The 21,055-nt window shown below is 38.2% G+C and overlaps 1 protein-coding gene across 5 annotated transcripts in view; it reads left to right on the top strand.

The window, feature by feature from the left end:
• Positions 1–20,656, top strand: part of FUT9 (fucosyltransferase 9) — a 108,778-nt gene extending 88,122 nt beyond the window's left edge. For 4 of the 5 annotated variants that reach the window (XM_071806745.1, XM_071806744.1, XM_071806741.1 and 1 more), the window contains one exon: positions 16,359–20,656. In XM_071806745.1, the coding sequence (XP_071662846.1) occupies positions 16,367–17,446 (1,080 nt within the window). In that variant the 5' untranslated portion in view covers positions 16,359–16,366 and the 3' untranslated portion in view covers positions 17,447–20,656. Of the gene's footprint in view, positions 1–12,046; positions 12,232–16,358 lie in introns of those variants that run through there. The other variant, XM_071806742.1, reaches the window with a different exon arrangement.
• The last annotated feature ends 399 nt before the right edge of the window (positions 20,657–21,055 follow it).

The following is a 21,055-nucleotide window of genomic DNA, read 5'->3' as shown; positions in this document are numbered from 1 at the left end:
CACCAGAAACAGGAAAGTAATTTCCACCATAGTTTACAGTTATTGTCCTGTAAACCTGAGTTTGTCCTCCACTAGCAAGGAACAGCAGCTTATACACTGTAGGAATTTGTAAAAGAAAGAAAAAATCTTTCCTCTACATTTCAAACAATGATAGCAGTGGAAACATTTCTATTGTTCTTAGGTTTTGTAAATCAAGGCATTCCAAAGCTAAATTCTGTGCCACATTTGCCTGAACACTATCCCTTTTATGCAATTTACCTCGTATGTGGCAGTTAAATCCAACAGTGATGTAAAATACCAATGGAAAAATAAATCTAGCTATAGTAATCATACTATCAACACATCAACTCTGCAAAACTCTGTCTTGCTTCCTTGCACAAAATGACAATTTAAAGTATCTTTCCAGAAGCCTCCTGGGAGATTATCAGATTTTATTCTTTATTTAGGGAAAAAATAGGAAAAAAAAAAAAAGTAAATTTCTTTGAGAACCTATTAGAAATCTCCCAGTGAAATACTTACAGTTCAGTTCAGCATTATACAGCAGTTTCAAAGAGGCTGAAATGTAATTTACTTCATTTTACTTTCATCAGCAAGTAAAGATCATCCATCCAAAAATGGCTTTTCTGGATGCACACATTTCATTTGTTATCATCTTAAATAACACAGAAGTGCAGTCAAATTCCAATATCTGTCAATTGCACAGAAGTTCCTTTAAGCAATCTGTTTTCTGTTTAAATGCTTACACCATGGACATTGAATAAATGCTTGCTTGGCATTCAAACAAGCAGCTTAAAGCAGGAAGACTTTCTTTAAACTTTCAGGAATTTTCTAAGTATTTTGTAAGTATCTGAAAAACTATTTTTTCCAGTTAATATTACTTTATTTGGAATACAGAAAAAGTATTCTGCATGTAGTTACTTCTCTAAAAACCCAAAGTAAAAATCCAAGGGTACTCCTCCTCTGATCTTTAAACATAGTCTTTCTTGTCATCTGTTGTATCAATTGCTAATAACAGGTGTAATTGGGAGCTTACTACGAACTACAAACAAACACAGAAAAACTTGCAGGTACAATAACTATGCTAATATACCATTCGGCATACAACTAATACGTTGGGTTATTTCTGTTCCTTTGGCAAGCATACCAGGTCTTGGCATATTTTACTGCTGAGATTGAAAGGAGCCTCAAGCATGGTTAATTATTCTTGTGACTTTATTGCTGAGGCTATTGCCTGCATTAGTGATCTAATTTGGATCCATATTGCAATTCTGAAGTGGATTCCCTGAAGGGGAACCACCACTGTCTGTTGGTTCAGTCCTTCAAGAGTTTTAGGTGTGTACAAACTATGTTCCTTTCCAAGAAGTAATCAGGGGCTTCGTTTCAAAACTGCTCTAGGGCTTCATGAGGATATTCAGCTCCAAACTGAGGTGAGGGCTGGACCACCCTGGAGTCCTGCAGCATGAACCCTACCTGCATCCAGCAACAGGGTTTCCAAAACAGCCAGAGCTCATACAGCAGCCTGAAATGGTTCTTACACTTTATAAAGGGCCACCTACTTTACAACAGGCTATGTATGTTCTCTTCCCCACTGCCAGCTGCCACCAGCAACTACAGGGTTTTTTTTTTCCATTCCTGCACCACTCAAGAAATAAAACAATGAATTCGCTTCAAATACATGCTTGAATAGATTGACATAAGGTAGAAATGACTCACAGCTAGGTTTTCAACCTCTAGTTTCTAATAAATATTTCTAGCTTCTAACAATTTGAAACAAGATTTTTTTTTTGTACTACGTGTTTAAAGGAAGTAAAACACATTCAGTTAAGATGTATATTATAATACATATGGTGTCTTTATCTATTATGTAAGCACACATTAGCCACCACCTGCCAATTATTCCATAATAAATACTAAAGACTGAGTTACAAAATCTCCTCCCATCTTCATATATATCTGTACAATGCCTTCCTTGTTCTGACTTGGCCAAACTTTCTCTAGCAATAAATCAGGCTACAGAATGAATAAAGCTCTGCAAAAGAAACCCTCTCTATGGCTGGAGGTCCTACATTAGGAGCCAATCAGTAAGATCCTACACTGATCCTACACAGAAGCTGAGTTCTGCTGAAGACACATTTTCCCAGCCAGGCAGCTACTCTAAGCAATTGAACGTGTGCACCCAGGTCATTTTCCTCTCATTCTCTCTGTTTTGCAGAACAAAGCAAAACAACCACCTTATGTGCACAGTATAGTTTAAATAGAAAAAATTCCCTCATATTCTACTTATATTTTAATCTTCCCTTTTGGCACTATAGAGCATAATTTCAGAACAATAAATAACTAAACCAGATGTTAAGGTCATGGGCATGATATAGGAACCTGATCAGAATAATTTAGAAAATTAACAGAAGATATGTGAAAAAAAAAAAACAAAACTTTGAAAGACACTCTAAAATGTCCTTAGAATTTTTTTTTAACACACACACAACAATCTTAAGCTTTTGTATTAGCAGTTAAAATTAATCCACTAGAAATAGCTAGTTGAAAACAATTATCATATATATGTCATATTCATTACTCAAAACCTAAAAGCACAGAAAACTTGAAAGAAACTGGTCATAAAAAGGAAGCTGATAATCATTGCTGACACTGAAAATGCAAGAAGAGACAGAACATGAATGAAAACTAAATTGGATTTTAAGAATCCTTTATCTTTAAAGCTTTCTATTCATATCAACTATGTCAATAAACATGCTTGTTTACTTATTAGGAAAGATTCTTAAGTAAATCCATCTCACTACCCCATGACAGCATCCTAGTCTGAGTGATTGCCTTTTCTTCCTTGCCAGAGTTTTCCCGAAAGTCTAAAGGCAGATTTCCCATCTCCAGATATGCACACAGAGTTCTCATGCCTCTCATGCTGGAAATAATCTTCAGGATTGCAGGATTCAGCCTGCTGCTGTGCATCTAGCTGAAGGAACTGTTTGAGAGCAATGCTTTCTTTCATGTTGCCTCTGATAAAAGGGTTAAGGTATCTAAGATAGAAAAAGCTTTTATTTCTCTTATAATAATCCCTGTCTCCACTTTCTGCCCCATCTTCCCATCCAGCCCTCCCTGGTTCAGTGCCTCAGTGAATTCAGTACTCTGTTTCTCTCCCTCCTGTTCACGGCCATGGCAGTGGTAGTTACTCCATTGCCTTCTGCACCCGCTGGCTGTCAGATTGAGAAGCAGCAGCACATCTCATTAGGACCACTGCCTCTGTCCACTTCCACCAGATTGGACGTTAGTTTCCTATATATTCATAAGCATAGGTATGCATGTGCATATACTTACATAGAGATGTGTGTAAGGGTATGAAGACAAAGAAACATGAAGCAGAACTGACAAGACACATTTCAAAGAATCTAAGAAATAAATCATGTAACAAATACCACATAAATGCTGTGTATTTATACGTGTGTGTGTATATGTAAATTTATACTCCTATTTATAAAATCTTTCAGGTGTGAAAACTGAGGCACACTTTCAATAGCTGATTACATCTTTCCTATGGTTACAGATTGTGTGTGTCTGTATATATGTGTTTATATGGGAGAGTGTCCATTATTTGTAACTCGTTCCATCATTTGGATTCCCTGAACTCTGATTTACACATCCTTCTGTCTCTGGACTTGCCTTAGGTTTTTCATTTCTAAGTTAAGTTTAATCACAAAGCAACAGCTTTTGAGCTGTGTTTCTCACTTCTTACATGTTACTGCAATCAACTGGAAGAACAAAACCCTAACAATACTAAAATTAATAGGAGGTTTTCCAGTGGTTTTGTGAGCAAGATTTCGTCTCCGATACTTCTTGTCTTTCAGCAAACCCAGCTTTGCTGACAGAGTTTGACTATAGTTCAGAAAAAGGGTTGTGGTTTTTCTTATTGTACAGATCAAGGGGTCATTGACTTAAATCTGATTAAATCTTCCATTTCTTTTTACTAACTTACTATAATCAAGAGGATTAGGATGTGTTTTCAGAGATTTGAAACAAAGATACATGCCAGAGATATCTGATCTGAATAAATGTGATATGACTAGTTTCTGGTGCCATTTGTTTGAAGAAAAATATGCCACAGACAGATGTAAATTGAAATCATCATCATCAAATACCTGGTAAAATCTTTGTGATTTTGTGGAAATCACTTTATCATTCTGAAACTCCACTTCCACCCCTTCTTCACTCTCTATAAAGCAGTTTTAGTAATAATTTTCTGGTTACTCTGATTAAAACTGAATTAACGCTTGTAAAAGTCTAAACAATTCTTTAAAGCAAGGTATTTCAGGAGTGGAAGTATTGTTATTACTAAAGCAGCATTTTATTTTGCTGGTATGGTAGTTTTAATCTGTAGATCTTACAGTATTTCATTAAAGGAGAGAAAATGTCATTAATCTCATGCTATAGGTGTCAAAAATGAGATAGAAAATGATTAACACTTAAATTAAGACAAATTAAGTTCAACTCAACTAAAGTTAAACTTATAGAGCAGCTGGGAAGTCCTCCTACCACTTTGTTCTCTGCCACATCTATGAGACTTCTTAGCTACCAGCAGGCTCTAATTGCCCTTGCAAAAATGTGTTCTCCTCCATCAGACCAAGATGCTGGTCAGTAGGACCAATAATTCCTAATATTATTATTATTATTATTGCTTTTGATTTCTCTCCCTTTAAGAGAACTTATTTTATATATATATTCTACTAGAAATCCCATTTAATTTGGCTGGGAGGGAGACTTTGTGGTATTTTCATCTTTGATTTCTGTGATATCTTGCTGCACCTGATCATGCAAACCAAAGGCTGCACTCAAAAAACTGTTTGTGCTTCAAGCATCAGCATGGCTGGGTGTTAGCCCAAAAGCCTTGTTAGGGTGCAGGAAATTAATTAGGCACCTAAGGATGAAGATACAGAGCAAAAGCTTTGGAAGAGGTTGCCCAGAAAAGAACTGGGATGTGTCTTCCTGCATCCCTCACTAAGGTACGCCCAGCACTCTGAAGGAGTGGGTCATTCATGGTATTCAGATCTGGGAAACCTCCCTTGAGATGAGGGAAGCGGCATTCTTCTTTATGAAGAAATTAGGGAAAGACACCTTTTGAAACACAAACAGAGGAAGATTCACCCAGAACAGAGATCATTTTTTGTGATCTTTCCAACAAAGGAGATTCAAACCACCTCTGCCACCTTCCCTTTACAAGGCTGTAAACTGCACAGGGAAGGAAGTTGACTCCACCCTTTATTGCTGCATACGTGCCTCCGGGCAAAAATCATTAGGGAGTCAATTGGCAAGAGACAGGAAGAGAAAACTGTAGTGTCTTAATTAGCAACTAGGGCATCAATAAGGAAGAAAGGATTGTTCGCCTCTAATCCTAAAGCTCTTCAAGCATTTTAAAATCGACAGCCGTTGTCACCTAGGAGCTAGGAAATCTTTAAGAAAAGTAAAATATCTAGGTCTGAATGACTTCAAGCTGAAGTAGGATTTCTATCTGAGGTCATAGCTTCCATAGTTGCTTAAAAGGAATTAATCCCATGCCTGTTTCCTTAAAAGAAGACCAAAAAAAAGCAGCTGTTACCACCGCATTTAAGATGAAGTTCGCTCTCGTAGGCACATCTGCATTCCCAGCATCGGGACAATAGCTAGTTTATCGGCTTTGAATGGCCCTTCCCTGTGAAGAACGAGCTCCTTCTGGGGGTGCGCTGGCAGTGGGGACGCACTGGCACCAGGCTGCAGGAGCCTGAAAGGCCGAGGGACAGAGAGAGTTTCAGCATGACCAGCATTAAGAGACAAAAGAGCAGAGGTTTTTCAGGGCTGCAGTTTTGGAGTCAGACACCAGCATTTTCTCTGAGCCCTACTAGCAGCACCTGTTTCTGGTTTGGGGCTCTTTAGGACTTGGGGTAGCCTACTCACCCAGGGATTTTAGTCCCTCTTGTGATCCTAGTGATCAAATTAGTCCTACCCACCTTTGCTAAGCTGTGTTAACTGCAGGGATTTATAGACTGTTTGCAAAGGCAGTTGTCTGCCATCCTTTTTCTTCACACTGATGTCCTTAAAACAGAAATACAGAATTGAACAGAGTGCTGCTGACCTCATATCTAGCTCTTTTTTTCACTCTTTTCCGATTTATCTCCCTTGCTCTCCCTCTTTCTCCTTGTATTTCCTCCTAGCTATCTCTGCTGACTTTCTTTAGAAAGCTACTTTCTGAGTAAGATGGCTATAAAAAGTCTTCTTTGTGTAGTGGGAACAAATTAAAACTCTTTCCCCTGTTTAAATACTTATTTTTAACACAGTAGGGTTGTAGCAGAGAAAGACTATGGGCTGCAAACCTTAAGATGGGAAAAAGACTGTTTGGCAAATTGTATTTCCAAGATATAGTAAATAATTTTACATTAACTTGTTACTCTAGTGGTAAAAATTTTATTAATTCGTTATGAAATTTTTGCTCTATTAAGAGTAGAATAATGTATGACAGTAAAATCCAGTAATTGAACAATAGAATCAACTGCTTTAACTTACACTCCAAATATTTAACTTCTCTTTTAACAAGCATAAAAGGAAAACAATAAGCTAAGAAATAGCGAGTAGCTTGAGTCTTTTCAAATGAGGTATGATCTCTGCACTAACTACTGATCTGTTTTGTACAATATACTGTCAACAGTTTGTGCAGAATATTCTTCACTCCTGTAATCTAACCTTGAGAGTTGCTCTCAGAGGCATTGGTGCATATGTTAACTCAGACAGTAAGTAGTAACAAGAAAACATCGTCTTAGAACATGTAGGTGTTTGTAACTACCGGAGGATTTTTTTCAGGCTATTGTTCCTTCAACCCATTCCTCCTATGTATCTGCTATTTCTTGACTGAAGGATTTCTTTTTTCTTTTCTACAGAAAGTCTTTTCAGTGACTTTTTATTAAGCTTTGTATTTCTAGGCTTGTTATCCTAGTAGTTCCAGCTCTCTGCTCTTCCTTTTGTTATGCACACAAAGAGACACTCCAAGAAATTAAGCACTGGTTTCTCTCAACTGTGATTTTGTTTTCTAGGAGGAGTGTGAAGTTTGAGAGGTTTAGGGATTGTTATTTTTGCTGGTTTTACAATATATACTATCTAAAATATATATTCTATTTAAAATTTGCTTTCAATTTTTGTTGTTTAGTGTTTCAGCTTTTAGGGGATTAGAATTTTGTCTCTGTGTGTGTGCATATGTTTAACCTTCTTATAGTATTGTTACAAATGATTCTGAATTTACTTTGTAGCAGTTTTGCTCTTTCTGTACATGAATAAGAAGCCACTTGGATTTGACTCTTAAAAGTCTCCTATTCCTTTTTTCAGTGTCCAAACTCAGCTAATTTGTTTGTTCCAGCAATACAAAGCATTTCATGTAAGAGTCCTGTTTCATAATCACCATCTACTTTACACCTACCAGCCTCTTCCTTTAAAATGCTTAGCACTACCAAGACAAGCCACCTTGAAAAATATTAGTCTTGGTGTGCAATGGGTGTGCAATGCTTCCATTTTTCCAATTGTCCATTAATTTAGTGCTCATATCCTTACACTCACAAGTATTCTACATTACATCATTTACTTCAATTGTACTTTTCCCAGATGGAAAATAAGCAAACATCATTTTTGGAACTCAGTATCTTATCATACGAAGGATTTTTATTCTCTATATACAGACTCTAACCTGAAGCTTTGAGTCATGAGTCACTGGTGCTCTTTTATGAAAGCTAGAGCAGTGAGGAGCTCTGCTCAGTCATCTAAACAACAACCCGCAGAACCTAGATGAGGACTCCTGGCCATCATGGGTCCTGTTGACCAATACTTAGTCACTTCTTTATTCAGAATAGTCAAGAAATCCAATTTAGTTGGCTGAATTTTTAAAACAAAAGTCCATCCTTCTACCCTGTTCGGGAAAAAACCAATGGTCTTATTTGCAAAGAATATGTACATACTAAAAAAAAAAATAGTCCTATAAATCATCACCTTTCTTCTGCATTCCTAAATAGCATTCTCCCTTTCAGCAACAGAGCAGATTGCACCAGATTTAAGCACTTCAGTTGCTCCCTTTTCTCTCTAGGGCAGTTTTTGTCTCTCTGGCAACTACTATCCATAGCAGTTACGACTTTGCAAATTGAAGAAAGAACATAGACCTGTATCCTAAAAAAACAGCTACATCAGTAGAGATCTCAAACCCAGAGGCATTACGTTTCTTAAGGAAAAGGTGCTAGGCAGGCAGAGAATTGAAATGTTAAGTAGAGATCAGATTATGAGGATTTTATGGTATTTTTAGAGGCCTCTCAGGCTTTCTTTCTTGGCTACAGAGCTGTATCAGGAGTTATGCTGCCACTGGCAGAATCCCCTAGATCTATGCAGTTGTATCTGCAAAAAAAGCAGCATCAAATCCCAGTTAAAATTTTGGAGCTTGCCTATGCAGCAAGATTCAGCAGAGTAACTGCTGCACACAATCTCTAACCATATCTACACAAACAGCTGGTGCTTAGAGCTCCGAAAGTCTTGCTTTGACACAGAAGTATTGTCCCATATAGCAGCTATTCACTATTATAGGTAGGTGTCGTCTGCTCTTTCCTGATTCTGATTTGTCTGCTTTCCAAGGAGAGGTCTTTTACCACTGTACTAGGGAGCTATATCATAGGCAAAAAAACCAAAAGTAACTGTGATTCTGGAACGTGGAGTCGAACACACATGGACAGTAAGCCCATGATTCTTCTTCTGCCACTTCATGCTCCATCTCTGCTTGGCTTAGCTCACACCTTTTTCACAGCTACTGTGAGTTAATTAGGGCTTTCAGGTGGGCTGGCGGCCATCACAAACATAGAGCTTGCACAGGTATATTCTTCATATTTCAGCTGGTCGGCTGCAGTTTCACAAGCCAGCCGCAAAGCTACTGAAAAGCCCTTTCTGCAGTCCTGGCAGAATCAGAGAGAACAGCAGTTTGCTGTCCCAAAACCACATGGCAAAAAAGGGAGAAATAAACTAATTGCTTCTGGAGCAGCTTTTCTTTGATCAGCTTCATTTGCTGCAGAGCCTATTCAGGGCTTTTGAAAGAAGTGTTGATTGGCTAGTGCTGCATGGCTAGAATGAGCTTTATCTTCAGGAAGATAAAAAGCACTTTCCTGACAAGGTAGATAGTTTGCCACTAAGTTATGGTACTGAAGAGCCCCTTTTTCCGTAGCCAGCACAGTGTGGAAAGCCACCAGCCCTTTCACAGAATGCTATCACTCATAAACTAGCTGTGATGTGGACAAGTCTTCGTGGAAGTTAAGGTAAAAAAGGTCCTGTCTCTGCATGTTACCAAGGCTGGCAGTGTCACTGAGGTTTCTGATAGCTTTGCATGCGTGCATTTTCCAGTTGTGCCAGGGAAGGAATTGTGTGTATTCATGTTCCTTCTGAGACAAACCTAAAAACTCATAATTAGAAAGTGATACAGCTGCAGTGTGAAGTGGGGTGTCCTGACACTAATGCCAGATTGTCTGCAAAAGCTCCATGTGGACAGGATTTTTGGGTAATTTAACTTAATTTTTTTGCATGTGTGTCAGTGGGGGTGGAGATAGGGTCTCTTCAGTACGAAATGATGCTGTAGCCATTTCCCTCTTTTATTCTGAGAGTCTCCACGTCTCTGGCTAATGCCTTTGGATTGCAGAAAGGAACCACTGAGCTGTTGCCTAAGCAGCTGGAGAGTGACAGTATGTGACTGCCCTGGGGAGAAGGAGAGGATAGATGACAATCACAGGGGAAGGCTGGGGGTTGCTGAGCCATAGCAGCATGCTGTGTGTTGCACAGCAATTGGGAGAAGGGAGCTGAGAATAGGGTTTTCCTCAGCAAGGCCTGAGGGAACAAGATTCAGAGAGTCTCAAAAAAGCAGCAGTACCCCAGCTAGCAATTGACAGGAAGATTTATGTTTTGCCTTGGAAAATAGGGACTTCTGTTGTTGTTGTTGTCCACGTGATTTTTCAGTTTCCTTCATATTTTCACTGTGTATAGTATGACTGTTTCATAGTTTGCAAGATAATTTTCCAGACAGACTTTTTTACTTTTTTACTCATTTTTTTCAGCAATTCTTTCCAGTTTTACACTGCAGCTTGTGCTTTTATTAGGTACATTTTACAAGAACTTGTGCTAAATATTATCACTGAGCACAAGACTGGAAAGAATCAAGTGAGGCCATCTAGCCCAGCCCCAGGACCTGGCAGCAGAATCTAATCCCTCATTGCTGACGGATGCTTGTCTAACCTGTTCTTAACAGTCTCTGGTGATAGGTTCGGCAGCATCCCTAAGCAATGTATCTTAATGGCTACCCATCCCCGGAGTGCTCTTCGATCATTTTTCTAAAACTGTTCAACATAAAAATCACCACTGTCGAATAAAATTATTCTACACTGTTCTCAAAGTGCAAAACACAAGACTGAAATCTGCGGAACTGAGCAAATAACCTGAAAACAAAGAAGGTGGAGAGGGGAAGAAAAAGAATGTTGCAAACAATAGAGTAAAAATATGCAGTCTGAGATTAGCAGCTCATTCAACTTCCAGTCTTTAACTGTGTGCAGCTCTGTTGAGCCTTTTCATACTGGGCTGCTTTCAGGAATCTGTGGGACAGGCGAGAAAAGGCATGGAAGCAAGCCCACATTTAGATAGCATGGGGAAAAAATCCACCATTCCGATTGCGGCCAGAGGAGGAATAATTGGGAGAGGTGAGAGTTAATTCCAATAAAAAGAAGCATTCTTCAGTCTCAGGGAGCTAAAGCAAAAGCAGTTTGAGACAAGTCCACACAGCAGTGACTTGGAGATAAGAAGTCACACTCACACTACCCTGAGGCAGTCAGTTTTCTTTGAATACTGCAGGTGAAAAAGCTCCAGCTAATTACAAGTGTGGTCTGAAAAAACACAGCTCTTAGCATAAATGCAGATATTTCTCGGCTGAGGCTGGTGAAACATGCCAGAGGACAGGGAGAGCAATTTCAAATGAGCCTTCTTTCTAACAATAACAATTGTTTGCCTGTGATCTCCATCAGTTCCTACTGCATTCCACTGTCCTTTTAACAGTCCCAGAGTATCCACCTAGCTAGCTGTCTGCTTTTAAATGGGCAAACCTCTGATTGCCTCCCCATCCTTCTGCTCCTCAATCTTGATAAATCCTCTGTGCCAGAAATTCCCACTCTGACCCCAGAAGTGAACTTCAGAGACTATTTTGAGGTCCTAAGTATTTCTTCTTGAGTTATCCTGAGACCAACTGATGATAAGAGTTAGCCCCAAACACTAAAGAATTACAAGATCAGAAAAGGTGATTTTTTTCATTCATTATTCAGTGTCTATGTCTTAAAAAAATCTTTGCTCCATCTTAATTTTAAAATACTGTCTTTTTCCTTTAGAAAAAGTAATGAAAGTTTTACCTCTGCAAGCAGTGATATATTTTGGGCTACTGGCAAAGCCTTGATGATAGACCAGAGAAACTAGTATAAAAATATACCAGGGAAACAAGCATTGATATTATTGACCAAAAAGGTTACATTTTCTCCCTCCTGCAGTGTTGCATAACCAGAAAAAGGAAAAAAAAGTCTATCCCTTCTGAAAAGATTGATGCAATGAAGCCATGACAAAACAGTTTTCATAAAATTCCATTTTATTTCATAAGGAACACGTTGCATTCACAAAATAGGTATATTTTTGCAAGCCTTGCCTAGTGTTCTTTGGGTTAACATTGCTGGTACCCTGTTACTACCTCCCTGTTTGCATTGGTACTAAATGGAGTTGCTTGCTGATGGGATGCCAAATTTTGCACTTTAAAAGGAGCCTTGCTAAATTTTGTACTGAGAAAAATAGTCTTGTACTGGTGAAATACTATACTTTCAACTTGGAAAAAAAAAAAGCACCTAGAAAACACTTGTTATGCTACAACACTCTGAAACGTACTTTATAATAAAACTATCAAAAGTACTGAATTCTTGCAGTTGGCTAAAGTCTCAGTAAACACATTTCTTTGACAAAGTTTTCTTTTCAGAGTCTGGCATGCCAGAGACTGATGGGGGAGGAGATCTGCAAAAAGAAAATTTGTTATTCTGCGGTAGAAGGAAAACCATGAAAGAGGAAGAGTGAACTAAGGTTACTTGGCAAGATGTCTTGTAGCAAATGTCTCCTTAGCTCACCTTTGTAGTGAGAATCACAGCAGGAGATCAATGATTATCTCAGGTACAAAAGGGAAGAAGGAAATAAATAAATATGGAAAAGACATTTTGGAGAATGTTATGAAAAAAATATTCTATGAATTCTAGTGGACAAACAAGAAACTGCAGCCTATATTTCCTAGCATTATGGACAAGCTACTTTTCAAGAAAATAGTATTTGTCAACAGGTGTTCACCACACGTCTTCACTCCTCTGTTGTCTGACTAACAGTGCTTGGTCCCAAAAGCCATGAAGGCAGAGTTTGCTGGTCTATTCCCCAGGTTCCTCAATTTGCTTTATGAAGCACAGAAGCTATTGCATCTGAGGCTAGCACTACATCCTGAAAAAGTACTGCTATTCCCAGTGCATGTCTTAATAATTATTACTGGAGTTAACACAAAATGGAACAGAGAAATAGAATTCTCTGACAAAATCCTGTCCCGCTCCTTAGGGTATATGTAAGTGGTATTTTTAGGAGTCTGCTCAAATCTCCTGTTTCCTTGCAAGCCTCTCATTTCAGGTTTTAATGGGTCTTACTTTCACAACCCTTTTCCACCATCCCATTAGCAGTGGCTTCAAAGTGATGCATGTCAGTGATGCCTGTATATCTAATGGATGTATGAGTTTGCATCGCAAATAGACAGTTCTCTGAATCCAAAGGATGGAAAACTAAAAAACACTGTCTTGACTGCAGGCTAGTGTTTTGGGGAAGGCAAAATCTAAGAAACATGATCTCAGATCAGAAGAGAGCACATGAGTTCACAGCGCAGCAAAACAATGCAAAGAAACAGTTCATGAAGGGATCAAATAAGTAAATTCATCTGTTTAGTGATGTCAGATGTTAATATTGGTACTCTGAGCAGCACAAACCACAAGCGTTTATCCTCACATTGGCACTACAATTCAAAAGCTTCCTACACAAATGCAACATTATAGACACACTGGAATTTCAAACAGAGAACAGAATACGCAATATCTGGTCATTTCCTATGTAGCAAGAATTGCCATGTGATGATGCAGCTTTTTTATTAGTTAGCAGAAGAGCTTAGTGTAAATAATCCTTATCAGAGAAGCTTGCATCACTTGGCCTTTAAATGGAGGGTGACTAAGTTACAAGGCACAATGTTAAGGTCCTTTTCTGATTTCTCATCCATTTCAACCCCTAGAAAATGAACAGTCTCTGTGCATAGATACCTTTTCCAGCCTATTGTTCAAACTCAGCTCACTCTATCCATTCAGTGAAAAGCTATACCTGTTCTGTGCGTTGGTTTCAATAGTACAGAAATGAAGAACAGTGTTACACGAAGATCGGCTCAGCCTCTTGATTTTCCTTGAGCTTCATCTCCTAGAGCTGCTCAACCTAACTCCCTTCTTCCTCAGACTTTCACTGTGGTAAGGCAGGGAAGCAGCCTTCTGCTCTCATGGGTTATAACCTCCCCTCTAGATATATTTTCTAGCAAAAATCAACATAGGCTAAAAAAGGCCAATATGATGTCGCTGTAAAACTACACATTTCTTTCAGAGGAATTTAAACTGATGAGGATGAGTGGAAAAGCCATTAACACAGCAGTTCCTCCCCTTTTCTCTGTTCAGGTTCATTTTGCTGAAAGCAGAGAGGACCTGCTAAACTATGTTCAAATGAAAGGGGCTGAAACAAAAGAGTCAGACTCAACATACTGCTATATTTTACATAACTATGTTTGGTCTCCTTGCCCAGGTGTTGGCAGAGGGGCTCTGCAAGGTGATCTCTGTGAAGAAAGGCCAGGGCTGCAAAGGCCAGCTGGCCCCAAATGATCCACCAAAGGCATTGGCTGAGCCCAGCAGCCAAGATGGTGGCTCCTCTGGGAAAGTGTATTTAAGAAACACACAGGTAGTGAGGAATGAGGAAAAAAACAAAGAAAAGAAAAGAGTGTGAAAAACAACCTTGTGAGCACCAAGGTCAGAAATGGAGGATGGGAGGAGGTGCTCTAGGCACTGGGACAGAGAACCCTGCAGCTCATGGAGGACCACAGTGGAGCAGACACCCCCAATGCAGCTCGGGGAGGACCCCATGCCAGAGCAGAAGGCTATGCCCTGAAGGAACTGCAGCCCATGGAGAGCAGAGGTTTTTTCCTGAAGGATGTGTATCCCATGGAAAGGACTCATGCTGAAGCAGGGGAAAAGTGTAAGAAGGAAGGAGCATCTGAGAGGAATTGTTGTGGACTGACTGCAAACCTACATTCCCCATTCCTCTGCACCACTCAGGAGCAGGGAGAGTTGAGAATGAAGGAGAAAGTTGAGCCTGGGAAGTAGTTAGGGGAAGGAGGTACTATTTTAACTTTCGTATTTGTTCCTCACTACCCTCATATATTTAATTGGCATTAAATTGCATTAATTTTCCCCAAGGTGAATCTGGCTTGCCTGTGATAGTAATTGGTGAGTGATCTCCCTATCCTTACCTCAACCCATGAGATTTTCATCTTATTTTCTCTCCCTGTCCTGCTGAGGATGGGGAGTGAGAGAACAGCTGGGTGGGTGTCTGACACCCAGATAAGGTGAACCAACTGCAATAACTAAAACCAGAATTAAGACCATCTGCCTTCCCAAAACAGGGGAGACATTATGGCAAATTCATTTTTCCTCAAGATAGATAATGTTGGAGTAAATCTAAGCATGATGTTCTCTCCTTTTTCCTTTCTTCAGAAATGAATGTGAAAACGTTTTTGTTGTAACTGTAGTGCTACACTCATGCATCAGTTTTTACACTCACAAAGCAGCAATGTTATGTTGCATTAATGGACCCCTAAATCAGATTCTAGGATTCTGAATTTGACTACTTATTTCACAGGTTAGAGGAGATGAGATATGAAACTCGCTTAAAAGGCCCGAAATGCTTTCTGCTTTCTATGATTCTGATTCTATTTATTTATTATATTTTGAAGTACGTATTTAGGGGCGTGATTTTTATAAAACATGTTTGTGGAGCTAGCTAGTAAAGGTAACAAAAACTCAAATAATTTAAAAATATGCAGAAAAAGAAAGCCAGACAAATTTTGTAGTCATTGAAATGCACTACAGAATTGCCTTTCTACAGTAGGCTAGTATATTAATAACATTTGGGTTTGGTGACTAACTTCCACTCCTGTTCCCTTGTATGTCATAGTTCAGAGTATGTCATATGTCAACAGTTAACATGGTTAACAGTTTTTATGTTTAGAACACCTCTGAGTTCTAGGACTACATTCAGGAGCAAAGGTTAGTGATAAGCAATCCCTAACTTTGCTAAGTTTCACAAGAACCATGTGGAAGAGAAGCTCTGGAAAGAGAGTTATCACTTCTTTCAGGAAGAGATAACCAGAGGACAAAGGAAGCTATACAAGTTCCTCAACCTTTTTTCCCCATGGAAAAAAATGGCATCTCACAAAGATGAAACATATCTCTACCTTTCCTAATTTCTAACACAATGCTGTGGCATAAAAGCATAATGAAATATTTAAAGACATATTTTTACTCATTTTTCTTCATGTGGGAACTGTGTGAGGTTGCATATGGAAACAAAGGAGCTGAGAACCTCAATTACTGTTTTCCTTCCCTAACTATTTTAGGAGTCCTCTGGAGAAGGTATGAATGTTCATCCCCATGTAGCCATCAGGCATGAATTATTTTTCTAACAGTCCCATTGATTACGTAATTAAAGTTCCGGTCCCTTCATTTTTCATTCTTCTAATCCTATATCCTCCATACCTCTATACACACAAATGTGAATGCACTCAATCTGCAGCATGTTATCCCTCACACAGGCACAAAGACAGAATCAAAGGGTAATTTTGTATGTCTTGTGTCTCTCTTAAACTCTTGGCATAGGTTCTAAGCAAAAAGACTTCCCAAGATATATACTGACTTATATCTAATATGAGATGCATTAAAATCCTCCTTTTAATTTATGTCAATTAGCTTTTAATGTGTAGAGGAGAAATATTGTCACTTTGTAATGAATAGTACGCAAGAACTCACACCCTCTCCACTCAAAGGAAATTTCTGAGGTTACAGCTCAGTGATATTGAAGTTCTATCAATTTTGATGCCTGATGTCTGATTTTTTTAATAGGACATATATATGTAATTTAATACCTGATGTTATTTTCTCTCTTTCTCTTCCTCTCTTTTTTCTCAGAACAAATTATGACATCGACATCTAAAGGAATTTTCCGGCCATTTTTTATTATCTTCATTGTCCTTGGTTGTTTCATGGCATTTATATTAATTTATATCAAACCAACAAATAGCTGGATCTCTGGTCCTATAGAATCAGCCAGCTCAGTTTTGAAAATGAAGAGCTTCTTCTCTTCTAAAACTGATAATCTTAATGAGACTACTATTTTGATCTGGGTTTGGCCATTTGGTCAGACATTCGATCTAACATCCTGCCAAACGATGTTCAATATCCACGGGTGCCATCTGACTATTGACCGCTCACTATATAACAGATCCCATGCTGTTCTCATCCATCACAGGGACATTAGCTGGGATCTGACCAATTTACCTCAGCAAGCCAGGCCACCATTCCAGAAGTGGATTTGGATGAATTTGGAGTCTCCAACCCATACTCCACAAAAGAGTGGCATTGAACACCTCTTTAACCTGACCCTGACTTATCGGCGTGATTCAGACATTCAGGTGCCTTATGGCTTCATGATGGTCGGTACAGGTTCCTTTACATTTGAAGTGCCAAGTAAGGAAAACTTGGTCTGTTGGGTTGTAAGTAACTGGAACCCTGAGCACGCTCGAGTCAAGTATTACAATGAGCTTAGCAAATACATTGAAATCCATACCTATGGACAAGCCTTTGGAGACTACGTCAATGATAAAAATTTGATTCCAACTATCTCCACTTGCAAATTCTACCTTTCTTTTGAAAATTCAATCCACAAAGATTACATTACTGAGAAACTTTACAATGCTCTTCTGGCCGGATCAGTACCAGTTGTATTGGGCCCTTCCAGAGAAAACTATGAGAATTACATTCCAGCAGACTCTTTCATACATGTGGAAGATTTTCTTTCCCCAAGAGAGCTGGCAGAATATCTTCTGATGCTTGACAAAAACAACAAGATGTACCTTAGTTATTTCAACTGGAAGAAGGATTTCTCAGTGCATCTTCCTAGGTTCTGGGAATCACACGCATGTCTTGCTTGTGATCATGTGAAAAGACACCAGGAATACAAGTCTATTGGAAATTTAGAAAAATGGTTTTGGAATTAATATATATGTGTGCACGTGTGTGCACTTTTTTGAAGAAGCCAGAAGAAACTTCAGTCCAAGTGGAGAGGAAAGGAAAAGAGGGGGAAAAAAAAAAAGGAAAAGAGAACCTTTTGTCATGGTTTTATCAGTTATCCTCTCTTGGCTATCCTATTTATATTTTATAAGAGATTTTAAGAGATCATCAGCAGTCATCAATACTCAGTTTTAAATTATACTGTACATACTAATTACGTGCACTGAAGAATATTTGATTGTTTACTATAATTTTTAAACAAGATTTTCCACTTTTTCTGTGAAATATGTCCCAGTCTTACACTTAAGGTAGCCATTTTAACAGTTCTTTTTTTTTTTATTTTTAACATTACATTTACTTTTAACCTATTTGGAAAATGAGGACACAACTTTTAAATGCCAGAGAGAATTTTAAGAACATAATTTGCTGTTCCAGACTGAAATGTGTGGAATATTTCAAAAAGCATCAAAGTTTTCTGTGGTTCATCTTACATTTTAAGAACACAGTAAAGTTCAGTACTCACCATTATTCCAATGTGACCAATTGCACCCCTTTTTAAGGGTGATGAATCTAGAAATATAATTTTTAAAAGGTATTACAATAGTAGAGTCTTTGTTTCTAAAAGGATGTTTCCTAACAAACAGCTCCGTCAAGTTACTTTAGGAATATTTCTGTTCTTACCCACTGAAGAGTAAACAATCAGACAGAGAGAAGATGAACAACCTCACAGACCAAAGCCCAGGCTTGTCCGATCTTTGAGAGTATTTAAAAGCAGCATATCCTTAAGACTCGTTGTGTCCCAAGTATGGTTTACTTGAACCAGGGTTGTAAGTGGTGTTATACAGAGATAAACAGCTTTTAACATAGGCATTTGATTACATCAGCCTCATGCACTGAATTCAGCTGGGAATAATGAATTTTTAGAAATAGCTTGTTGCAAAATTTTAGCAATTTCTCTCATATAATTTCTTCAATAATTGTGAATTTATCACCAATTCTGTAGAGATCTGTTGAACTTGGATTGTAGCAGAACAACTTGCTGTTATGGCTCATGAATTTTGGGGAAAAAAAAAAAAAGTTTATTTTGTGAAAGAAATATGCTGAAATTCAGTAAACAAGTTATCAGGCTGACATATTCAACCATTCAACTCAATTAGCTGATGAGTTGGGTTTTTTTAAAATATTTTATGTGACAGGCATAAACAAATGCACTCTGAAGAGTACCAGTTGCTATCAAAATTTGAGTATATAAATAGGTTCCTAAGTATTAAATTTGCTCTGATAACAAATACATAAATGTGATGATTGTCATGATTGTTTAAAAAGCCTGCTTTTAACATGTGTCATTTGATTTTATTACTTTTTTCTTTCAGCTAAAACTTAAATACCTGATTGCTATGTATATTTGTATGTACAAAGTTGGTTTAATGACATAAATGTATGGATATTTTGGTATCCAATGAAAGTCAATTAGCCTGTTTTTTCAGGTCAAACCTTACAAATCACACCCTCTACTGAAAAAAAAAAAAAATCTTAACTGGAAATACTTCAGCTTATGTGATATATAAGACTCTGATCAAGCAAAAGTGTTGATCAAGTACTTAAGATTAAAATTTCAGACAACAATGTTGCTGAAGTAAGAGAATAAGGGTTAAACATTTAGCAAAAGATACGGTGATTTGTCAGATTTATTTTTTTTTACCCCAGGCTGGAACAGAAATACAGAAGACTGTAAAAGTAATGAAGTTATATTTCTAAAACAGAAAGTTCATGCTCTCCTTATGACTTCAAAAGCTGTTTTCTTATCCAGATATTTATTTATATTATTTATTGCTGTATTTAAAGGCTAGTTTGCAATATACTGTGAACCTCCTAAATTCACCAGCATTACAGTATGAAACAAGATGAGCTTACCTTGCAAATTCATGCAATATAATGAAATGCAGTCTTCTAAAAGCAAAGCACTGACATTGATATAATGTGAGCAGTATTTCTATCATTTTGAAGGCAAGTGGCTATTGCCTACAGTCTGTCCTATAGGACATCATGCCTTTTGTTTTCAGGAAGGCTGTGAAATTCTCAGTCACTGAATATGTCACTACTTTGGCTGGATAATCTGATTCCCTTGATGCTGGAATTTGGAAGTTCTTTGCATTGATCTCAGTAGAAGTACATTCACCCTTTGGTGAATGTGCACAGTTGTCATTCCTCATTTCAGATAGTGAGAATTGTGCTGTGTTTTACAAGGTCTTATGTCAAATCAGACTGGTTTCTTGGCATAAAGACAGCCTGTAAATTCTTATATTAATAACAAGTAAGCACAATAATAAGATATATGACCTGTTACTACAAATATCAGTCTGTGTATACACAGGAATGTTTTCAGATATATGCTAAATTTTAAGGCTGTGAGTAATGTAATACCTCTGTGAACACTGAATCCAGCCAGCATGGCTAATCTTGTGCTGAATTTTAAGAAATGTGAAGGTCTTCTGATGGAACTGGAAAGAGAATTGTTCTCTTCACAGAAACTCCACACAAGGCTTATACACTTTGCATTCAGGATATGTTGCTAAAAGTGTTTCAAATATTCAAAAAAAAAAAAAAAAGAAGATAAATCTAATCCAAATTGAAATGACCAAGAATCATGACCAAATCCTATACAAAAGACATGACCCCCTAATGCCTCACTTCTTGAAGAGTATGGGCTGGAACATAAGTGAGCCAACCATTTCGTGAAAATTTCAAGGTTGTCTGTAGGTATCAAGCCTTAAGCAGTTCTGGATGTAAAGAGCTTTGCAGACAGAAGATGAAGCATCTTCAGGCATGTTCAGCTAATGTGGTAAATGATGTAAAGCAATGGATGTAAAACATCTGGACTCCAGGCATGCATAAAGGCAGTGTACCCAGACCTACACATCTAACTCACAGAAGATTGATTCCAGTCTACGTATAACATAAAGCATTGTGATGTCAGTGAGTTACCCTACATGAACAGGATGCATAAATGGACTCAAATAGCAAATCACTGTGAAGGAGAATGGATAACTCCTCGTCTTTGTCTTAATTATGGAAGTACAAATTACACAGAATTAGTTAAAATAGAGAACAAGGTATGATTAGTGTCTTGGTACCTCATGCAAAAGAATATAGTTGTACTAGAAAGATGAGAAATCACAGAATCTTAGGGATTAGAAGGGACCTCGAAAGATCACCTAGTCCAATCCCCCTGTCAGAGCAGGAACACTTAGATGAGGTTACACAGGAAGGTATCCAGGTGGGTTTTGAATGTCTTCAGAGAAGGAGACTCCACAACCCCCCTGGGCAGCCTGTTCAGTGCTCTGTCACCCTCACTGAGAAGAAGTTTCTTCTCATATTTAAGTGGAACCTCCTGTGTTCCAGTTTGTACCCATTACCCCTTGTCCTACCACTGGTTGTCACCAAGAAGAGTCTGGCTCCATTCTCATAACACTCACCCGTTACATATTTATAAACATTAAAGAGGTCACCCCTCAGTCTTCTCCAAGCTAAAGAGACCCAGCTCCCTCAGCCTTTCCTCATAAGAGAGATGCTCCACTCCCTTAATCATCTTTGTT

This window comes from Patagioenas fasciata, chromosome 3 (assembly GCF_037038585.1).
Source record: "Patagioenas fasciata isolate bPatFas1 chromosome 3, bPatFas1.hap1, whole genome shotgun sequence".
Lineage (NCBI taxonomy): Eukaryota > Metazoa > Chordata > Aves > Columbiformes > Columbidae > Patagioenas > Patagioenas fasciata.
Note: the sequence above shows the minus strand (reverse complement) of the source record. Positions and strands in the feature narration are given on the sequence as shown.